At 44.8% G+C, this 10,208-nt stretch overlaps 1 protein-coding gene across 6 annotated transcripts in view; it reads right to left on the bottom strand.

Annotated features, from left to right (window-relative positions):
* Window positions 1–1,688: 1,688 nt before the first annotated feature.
* The window catches only part of LOC101075609 (glutamate receptor 3), a 70,976-nt gene continuing 62,456 nt past the window's right edge, over window positions 1,689–10,208 (bottom strand). Inside the window, exons 14-16 of one of the 6 annotated variants that reach the window (XM_003970460.2) lie at window positions 9,988–10,102; window positions 5,060–5,307; window positions 1,689–3,468 (exon numbers count right to left, since the gene is read on the bottom strand). In XM_003970460.2, the coding sequence (XP_003970509.1) occupies window positions 5,062–5,307; window positions 9,988–10,102 (361 nt within the window). In that variant the 3' untranslated portion in view covers window positions 1,689–3,468; window positions 5,060–5,061. Of the gene's footprint in view, window positions 3,469–5,059; window positions 10,103–10,208 lie in introns of those variants that run through there. The other 5 variants (XM_029847258.1, XR_003890779.1, XR_003890778.1 and 2 more) reach the window with 5 other exon arrangements.

Raw genomic sequence — 10,208 nt, 5'->3', positions numbered from 1 at the left:
AGAAAGAGCACTGCGGTTATGTTATTAATCAGTTATTACACTTCCGGGCAGCAATGTGAATGCGAAGTGCTGTTGTGATAAATTCATGTGCTTCTCGCAAATGTTTTGTTTTGTGGCAGATGCAACATATGGATCATTCTGTCATGAATCAGACAGTTGCACCCTCTATTTTACTGTAACTTCTGCTGATTTGATTCATTTTCATCGATTTCAAGGGACAATGACGCATCAAAGCCGAAGATTTTGTGAAAATGGCTCATTTTCCTTTTATAGCTTCTTCAGAAATGAGAATAATGTTGACTCCAGACTCCATTTCTGACCTGCTGGACTAAAATACAGAACCATAATCTTGCATCAAATGAAATGACTCCCACAGATGGATGTTGGACTGGATCAGGCTGTGACAGGATCTGTCCTCTGCTACGGTGTCAAGTCACACTTGTGATCACTCATCACAACTGGAGACACCCAAAAGAGGTTTACGAGCACAGTTGAATCAATAAAGTTTCATCTATCGGGCGGCTTAACTGGACTGTGGTTCTCCTCCCAGTGTACAATCGTGTTAGGGGGAGTCGATTTATTGGCCCTTGTCTGACTCCAGTATGAAAAGTTTGACCCCTTTCTGGTTGTTAGCATCGGACTGTTTCCCAGTGGACCACCGGCCGATAAACATGTGAGTTGCCGTCTTTGTTTGTTTTATCTTGTTGTTCTGGACCCGCTACAGCCGTCTGGGTCGGATTCAACAGAACATAAACCTGCCGGTCTGTCCTGATACGCCTGGAGTCAGCTGACGGGCTGCAGTGGAGGGAAGAGCTGGAATGTAGTTATCAGTTCCTGCGAGGAAGAGAGCGAAGACGTGTGCGGCGAGAACAACCGCGGCGAGCAGCACAGTGAGACAACCAGCCATCCAGACAGCACCCCCCCCCCCCCCCCCCCCCCCCCCCCCGTGGGTGCAATCGAAGTACCCTCCATGTGACTGCAGCTGTCTTCCCCAGCGCTCTGTCTCCAGCACACCTTCTCGTCTTCATCCTCCCAGTAAGAGATGGAGCCCAGCCTGCGGATCAGATCACTTCTCCCAGGAGAAGATTCTATTCCCATTCTGCTTCCCATTTTCTTTTCTAATGACTGCTACGTCTCATTTTTCTCCCACTCCGTGGACAAACAGCTGCAGTGACATTTCCCCCCCTAGTATTTGCAGAGAACAACCTCGGGCATCGTGAGCTGCAGTGGAAAACAAGAAGAATGTTTACTTGCATGTGTCATTGCAGCTCTTTCTAGTCTTGGATGCTCAGGGACCAGCAAAATACCAGCCTTCCCAGTCACCTCTGCTGGTTTTAACTAAGTAAACGTCCCCAATTAAAACCCAAACGAGGATCTTTGCTCGGCAGCGCACTGAGGCCCAGCCGCTCTTAAGGTGTGCGGCTGCAGCAGGCTTTTCAAAGGCGCCGCCGGCTGTAATGTGTTATCGATTGTGTCACGAAGCATTTCTTTAAGACAGAAGGAGAACGCGGCAGAAAGATCACATGTCAGATGGAGCTGTCGATGGATCTCTCAATCACGCCGCGCGGGGTTGCAGAGCGGCACCGACGCTGCTCGCCTATCGATCCCGAACATGTGCTCATATTTCCACAGACTAATGGCCGAGTATTCGACCCTCAGAGAGTCAAGCAGCTTCAAACACGACACACAAAAACAGACACGTGACCCTTTCTGTACATTTATTTACAAAATGTATTAAAATTCCCTGTACAGCACCTCACTGACGAGGCTCAGCAGATTCTGCATGCATCTCTTGCTCTTTTGTTCCCACTACGATGCCTTGTTAAATGCTGAAGGTGCGGCATTCAAAAAAAGAGAAATAAATCAAAACGTTTTATTTGGGGGGTTTGGGGGGGGTTGGGGGGTTAATGTTGAAACTGGTTTACAGATGAGTGACCCGGGGCTCCGTTTCTAGTGTTAACCTAAGGTCATTTCGTGTGTAGCAGAGCCTGCCGAGCAACATGGATATCCACATGCAAATTTATTAAAACAATGGTCCCAAAGAGGGAGGGGAGGAGGGCAGATATCGTCAGTGCGTAATATAAATAATTCTCATCTCTCTAAATGTATACATCTTTCACAAGTCTTTCTTGGTTTTTCTTTACATTGTCGTTATCCTTTCCCCCCCCCCTAAATCATATATATGTATATAAAGTATTTGCCCACAGTTTCAGGTGGTGAGATACGTCTCTTCCTAAATCCTATGGAATCACAGTCTTCTTATTCTTTTTTTTTTTTTTTTTTTAGAAAAGATTACAGCAATATGGAAATGTGCTAAGCTCCGGGAGTCTCCCTGGTTTAACCTTGTATAAATCTATTTTCTCCAATACATTTTTATTTACTAAGTGTATTCACCAAACGCTGAAATGATCGTGAGAGGAAATCAAATTCAAAGCAAACCACAGCTGGTTGTCAGATGTGCTAAAGGAAAAGGGCAAGGTAATCCCAGCTACTACGGTTAAAAAGCCATTACTGTTATCCTTTTTAATTGGATTGCAGTTCGTCTACAGCTGAAATACCCTTTTATTTTGTCTGGTTTTCATGTACATGAGACTCTAGATTTAAGGGACTGCTCGGAGCTGGGAGTCGCTGCTCCCTTTTTTTTTTTTTTTTTTTTTTAGATATTTTACAAACTGTCAGTCACAAGCGCGTCTATTTCATGATCGTTTTCTTTAAACCCCTAAAATCGAGCACACTCCAATTACACACTCGTACAAAACCCACTCGCTGGCAGTACTGGAAGTGTGAATTATTACCAGGTTAAATACTGTGTGTGGTGCCAGATCCTCCTCACTTAGTCCTAAAACAGTGGCAGCAGCACCAGAGTTTCAAGTACAAACACCTTTTCAGTGGCATTTGGCTCTAATGAGACCTTTAAAATGAGTCACAAGGTCGCTGCAAGCGACCCGCGGTGGTAGAAAAGCTATCGTCTAATCATCTGTGTTTACAGAGATCTAATAAAATCATTTTGAACACATATGACCAGCGAAAAGCCGGCGGCAGAAAGGATGAAGAGCAATCTGGTTGCTGATTACAAGAAACCGATTCCACATTTAAGATAGTACTCGTTGTGGCACTTGAAAAAAATGTGCTTAGGGTTGCAAATGATGGCTTTAGTTCTCTCCATTCGTTGGTTGTAATATATATATTTCACTGCGCCGTTCTGTTCTGTGTGATTCAGGCAAAAAGCAATGTCATCGTGAATGAGTTGCATTGATTGGACTCAGAGTTCCATAAGGCACAGAGAGGAGGGAGCCGCGGTGCTCTTCCCGTCACCGGTCCAGTCGTGTCGTCATTGCAGATTATCGTGCCGTGTCCGCCCGACAGGATTTGGCTCGGAGCTCAGTCCCCCCTCCCCCCCCCCTTTATCCTGTCCGTTCAGAGATGTTTAGTCACAGTTGTAAAGGACGGTGGCAATGTTTCTTAAACCTGTGTTAACATACGGAGCAGAAACAAGCAGACAAGAGCAGAGCTTTAGAGGTCGGGCCAGGACAACACACCTGTGTTCAGCTGCTCAGGAGAACACTTTTAAAACCCCGATTTTTTAACAGTGGTGTCTCTCTTCAGATTTATACCCAGTCAGGACCGGGTTCCAGCAGAGGTCGCTGTTGAGCAGTGTTGCCCTGATCAATGAACTATGCATTTGTGACAGATGCCTTTGCTAGCACTGATATATATATGTGTACACACACACACACACACACACACACACACACACACACACACACACACACACACACACAGACACACACACACACACACACACACACACACACACACACACACACATAGTTTTGGATCTAAAACAGGATAGCTAAAAGGGTGAAAAAATCAACTCACAAAGGGAAACTGATGTGAATTTAACCAGCAGTTAGCTTCATTTTCACCACCATTAGCCTTTTATTCAAGTAACTGGAAATCTATCACTGGATTTGTGCAGAACAAATGCAAAGATTAAATCTGTCATCCACCAGTAGTCATAGAGATTTACCTACTCGCTTTAAATAGTGAACATTTAGTGTTTAAGAAGTTTGGATTTAGCAGTTTGTTGGGATAATGTTACACTTCTTCAGACCCAAATGGGGAAATTGATCATTTTAATTCATGCTTGATCACTCCAGCCCTGAAATTAGACACAATTTAACGGATGAGCTGTATTTGTTTGTATGGCACATTAGAAACTGTTTATTGGTTCTCACCAGTTGATCCTAAGAGAGACACCCCTGCCGCGGGACCAAATGAAAACACAAATGAATCTACTAAAGGTGGTTCTGATGGACTTCTATCATGTTTACTGGGGCCATTAGAGAATGGTCTCCCTGTGCAGCTGTGGGTCTATAAACAGATGTGTAGCCCATTTAATGAGCAGTGACGAGAACACCTCAGTGTAAACCATCCTGCGCTTGGCTCGATGCCATAGATCTGCCATTCCTGCATGATGACTTGATCATATTCTCTTGGTTTCATGGGTCTAAGCAGCAGCACGTGGGCCCTATTATTAGCATGGGTGGTGGACAACAATGCACAGGGGTCCTCCTCCAGGCCACATGAGGACATGTGGCCTGGAACAGACCAGCAGACTTCTGCACAAATTAATCCTACTCAGAAATCTATAATCCAGCATTTTTCATCAACCTTTAAGTTGATATTTGGTGTAAAACCACCTCCCAATTTAAAGAATAAAGTCATGGTTACACATAAAACCACCTAATATTGAGGAAAACAATGATCTGATGACAAACAATGAACATAGGACAGTGTCCTTTGGGAAATGTTTTGCGACCACGTGCTGCCGGAGGGCACTACGGCAGCTTCAGGTTGCACAGCTTGAAGAGCATCTCTGTGTTTTACAGTTACAAGATGTTTGGGTCGTGTGTCCCGTTGTGCCCAACACGACCACCGTAAACTACTGTAGGAACACACGCATGAAAAATGTACCCTCGCAGATTAGACGGGAGGCTAAAGGCTTCATTTTCCACAGTGCTCGGGGACGCGTGAACAGTAAACAGAGTCGACGTACCTTTAGATCTTAACGCTCTCGGTTCCGTAGACGTTGTAGCCTTCTCTGTATGTGGCAAAGTTCTGGGTGTTGGTCGGGGGAGTCGGCTTAAAATTCTGGGCATTCTTGGCCAGTTTCAGCCGTTTGGTTTCTTGCCGTGATTTATAACAGAATTCTATGAGAGCCACCATCATGGCCAGCCCCAACCCTCCGACCAGAATATAGAAGACACCAGCCACATTACTTAGGCTGAGAGCACTTGTCTTGTCCTGGAGGAAAGTGAAGGACATAGTCAAGAGTTGTGCAGTGGAGTGAGGGCAGCAGAACACACAGAAAATCAGCCTGGCGTGACCTTCTCTTATATTCTACCATATCTGTGAGCTACACGTGGCAGGTTAGGAGCTAACTGCTACAGGCAAAACTGAAGATGTAATGAGATGCTAGCTCTTTTTCTGTGGCTGACATATGGTGTTAGGAGCTCCACTCTTAGGTTCTCTGTCTTGTTCTCAGAGGAGAGCCAATTTTATTTCCTCAAATTTGGAGCCCCTACAAAGAGTTCTAGATACAGACATCAGTGAATGGTTTCATCCAGAAGACTGACTAGGAGTTTGCTTTATAGGTTGTGTCTTGGATTTCAAGAAGTTTTCAGGAAGTTTCTCGGGTTTCAAGAACTGACGCCGTAACTGTTTTGATTGAGGAGCCGTTATTTGTTATTTGTTACTTCCATCTTTTTTGGAAAGACCTTCAAAGATTGTATGAGTACAGGCTAGGATACCGGCTAGATCTCATTAGGCCAGAGAGATGTTCCTGTCCCCAGTGAAGGTTCCTGGTGGAAAATAAGAATTCCACATGCTGGTTCTAGACATGAATAGTTATGTGCCCCAAGGGTAGTTTTAGATGATACCATTTAAAGAGGAGAGGCTCTGGTTAGAATTTCTAGTGAGGTTCCTGGATGAAACATTCACAGAGGGCTGAGAGTAAACGCATCATTCTTTGGCTCATTAGTAGAATCTCAGAGATGGTTCCACCAGGAACCCAGTCAAAGTTCTGACATAAAAAGGGCCTCCTATGTGAACAAGCCAGAGATCTCTCTGATCTAGCCTCACGTCTGTCTGCTGGTGAATGCTTTTATCCCCTGTTACTTCTAATTAAATGGTTCCTGCTCTTGACCGTGTTAGGAAGGTGGTCAGTATCGCATAGGTCTATAGCCCTGAAGGTCCCTCCCTCTGTTTCTCAGTTCTCTTGAACGTGTAACTCTGGCAACACTGTGATACAGTACAGTCAGATTTATAATAGATGAATGATAGATCCTTTAAAAGAACACTGAAAATCAAACCATTTTGCTGCTGCTTACCTGCCAAACATAGTCATCAAAAATTTGTTCATTAGAGTTTTACTATTTGCAGTTTAACCCATTGAGAGAGGTTATGGAGGCATCTACCGACCCTAAACTGTGATCTGAGGCTTAGACTGTGTCTCAGAGGGTTAAATAGTGGGTTTATTACATTCCCTGACTTCCTGTGTTGTGCAAACAGAGCTTCTAACATCAAGACCGGGCAGACACGAGATTGAGGGCGCCCCCCGCGGTGCCTCGCCTCCTGAGAGAAATTGACTTTGAGATTGCAACGAGAAGCTCCGCTTGCTCCTCACACCACAGGAGGCCAGCGAACCTAATAAACACATCACCATGCAAACTAGTAAGAACGCAGATAAATCAAATTTTTTTTGCTAACAGTTCGGTAAATAGAAACAGCAGCAAAATGGTCCAAAATTTCATGGATGTCAAGAGTGAGAATGGGCAAAAGCATTTAACAATAAGATTCTACTGAAAAAAAGGTGTCAAAAAGGTACTGCGTCTATTGTCTTACACTGTTATCATTACGCATTTCTGCATCAAAAAATAATTGAATGTCTATGGAGTTTAAAAAAAGAAAAGGAAAAAACATGGACTGGGGGAAGCAGCGCCTCGCGCCAAACTGGGTTGCAGTTTGTGGCGGGAAAAACTGAAAGGCTACAAAAAAAGTTATGTGTAGCAAATCAACAAAATGTACACTAGAGAAGTCTAGTCTTGCATATGAACAGTACGTCAAAATGCAATTTGGAATCAGTACAAAAGACCTGCAGCGACTGACCTTACTTCCAGAGTCCTTGGTTCCACATTCACCCTTATCGTACCACCATTTGTTTTTCAGCTTGTCTAAGATGCCTTGTTCACTGAGTTTCAATACTGCAAGGTTTACAGGAGTTCTTCACGTGGGAAATAACATAAATAACATTATATTATGTTATTTTATGTTATTCAACTTTTAAACTACTACATATTTACAAAGCGATAAAGCAGGGCTCCTGGCTACGTCAACATCACAGAGAGCAAGCATTCTACCTGTTACCTTCAGAACCCCTGCGCTAAAGCCAGGACCTGCCCGTATCGCTTTGAGTAATCGGCAGACGCTGTTAGCACGGCGACGAGCAGGCCCAGAAAGTGCGATCTGCAAGTCTGCCGGAATTGAAAAAGGGGCTTTGGGGAAGATTTTTTTATTTAATTTTTTTGGGGGGGGGGGTGCAGCTCAAGGGGAATAGCTAAACCCAGAATTTAACAGGCGCAGGCCGATAGGAGCATGTGTCTCCCGCGCAGGGGAAACATCCCATTTTCTATTAATTTCCATTTTCGCCACATCTGCCTCATCTTGTGACGGCTAATGCCGCCGTCACCGGCATGACAACGATCACAGCTGGACCTATTACAGCCAATTTCATATCCGAGCAACTATGCCCGAAAGTGGAGGCTTAATTAATTCTTGTGTGTTCTAGCCTGACATATCGCTAAGAAAACCTTATCTCCCAATTATGCCAGATTAGTGTCAGATGGAGTGTGTCTCAGCCAAACTGCAAAGAACTGCGGCACTTAGCTCAACAGTATCAGTGGAATAATTCCCCTCACATCCGCCTGCAGCTGCAAAATCTAACGTCTGACGCAGCTGTTTCCTGACCACGGTGCCGGACTAATTACATTTAGCCAAGTACAAAGGTATTCTGGGTACAATGTGGCACATTTTTCATTACTCTTTACAGTCCAGTCAAATCCAAGAATGTTTGTAATAAACCAAAGGCTCCTCAAATATCCTGCATGATGTCAGAGCCTCTTGTTCATAAAAGAAATGGCATTAGAGCCTCCTTGAAAAGAAAATAAGCTGATTTTCTTTTCTAAGCTTGTGGTGGAAAAAAAAGAAATCGCTGAACTTAATGGAATTATTGAATATAAGGCATTATTATTGAATTAAATGCATCAGCATTATCAAATTAGCTAAATGGGCCTGAAATAGAGCATAACTGTGACTCGTTTAAATGAGTACAACACGACCACATGGTTCTTTGGACTGGGAATTTTGGTCTTTATGTCAAATTGGTGTCAAAATGATGCTTCTACCGTAGCACCATCCAAGCTCCAGCTAGAAAAGCAAGTGTTATGTTGATGTAGAGTACATTTTGCAGCCGCAGTTTAACATTTATGCCTCAGGACAATGTGTCTGCGTTAAAATGAGTGTCCTGAGATCCGTCTCTGCGGGGGATCAGTGCAACGTAAACGCTCTGAGAGCAGATTACACCACCGTACGTCCCTCGCAGCATGTCTGGAGGAAGGGCCGGCCCATTGTCTCAGCTCCGACAGGCATTGATTAACAATGCAATTACTCTGTAACATGCTGTGTGTCTCAAACTCAATGAAAGTTGCGCCTGAGGGCGGAAAGAAGTGGACGCTCCCGCTGGAGCCGAGAGGAAGGAGCAGATTCCTTATGCTCGGGCTGATGGAGAGTTTTCCAGTCCCGGGATGTTGAAACGGGAGGAGGGGCCCATACCTGACTGATGGCACACCAGACAGTACCGGCTCTCAGTTACCATGACAATCCTCTCGAGCTCAGCCGCACCGCAACTGCATTTACATCAACGATGATAAATTAATGAGCCGCGGGCGTTTGTGAAGACAATCTCTGATGTGCGCCTCATGCAGCTATTTTCAAATTGGCTTTACTGCTCCTTTCTTTGTGCTGCGGGCCAATCCGTGACAAATAACATTAAGAGTGCCGCAGCACAATCCGCAACTCGTCTGTAATCTCACCAATTACGTGACCCGTATCACCAGACGGGCGCTGACAGCATAATATGTCAATAAGGACTCGCATTGTGAGAGAGATAATGAAGGGACTTCACAGACGATCATGAGGAAAAAGGCAGCGTTCCTCGGACCGCAGAGGCGCCGCGTTGTCATATTTGATTGAGGTTTCGCACTTTGCCCCATTAGCCTCCCTAATGGACGCGGCCTTCATCATTTAACCACAGAGAGGGTAGATGGTCAAATGACTCATGTCTTGGTTCTTATTGATGTGATGGTAAGAGCTACATTAAACCTCTGTTAGATAATCAGATCACCAAATCCAAATAAATCATAGAGAGTCTAGCTGATCATTAGAATTCCCCTCAACGCAGCGCTCTTCCCCGTGTTCCTATCACCCTCTGCTGAGCAGCCAGTTTTAAGTTTTAGGCAGAATTTATTACAGCGGTTTAAAATGCAAAGGCTGTGGGGGAATTCATGCTGTTGCCAAGCAGGTGAGGTGTAAAGTTCGACCCTGCCAAGTTTTACAGCCTGTTCAGTCAAAGATCTTCTATTGCTGCCGAAGCACATGCACGCGTCTTCCTCCACTCCCAGCCACCCTTGCCCAAGCCGGAACAGTAGCCTCGTCGCATTAAATTTGGCATAATCACAAGAGTTTTACATTTAATTAAAGGCTCCTTAGGTTGACCTGAACTGTTAAACGTCTGGTGGGGTGAGCAGCTGCCGTCAGTCGGCGGCAGGTCGGTTGTGGCCAGTCAGTGAAGTCAGAGTGGGCTCGATGCAACAGCCTTGCCGATTACTCTGCACTATAGTACCCGATTTTGGTGACATCGAGGCTGACCTTGGAGTCACCTCCCCCGCTGCCGCACTCTCCCTTGTCGTACCACCATTTGTTTTTCAATTTGTCCAAGAGGCCTTGCTCATTCAGTTTTAAAACTGCCAGGTTAACAGCATTTCTTGAAACGATAAAACATAACTCGTAAGAAAATGCACAGGTCTGTGAGACATCTAATGCAAAGTAATGATTGTACTGAGCGTCATGGTGATAGGAAATGGTAGTGA

Source organism: Takifugu rubripes, chromosome 14, assembly GCF_901000725.2.
Source record: "Takifugu rubripes chromosome 14, fTakRub1.2, whole genome shotgun sequence".
Taxonomy (NCBI): Eukaryota; Metazoa; Chordata; class Actinopteri; order Tetraodontiformes; family Tetraodontidae; genus Takifugu; species Takifugu rubripes.
This window is presented reverse-complemented; position numbering and strand designations above follow the sequence as displayed.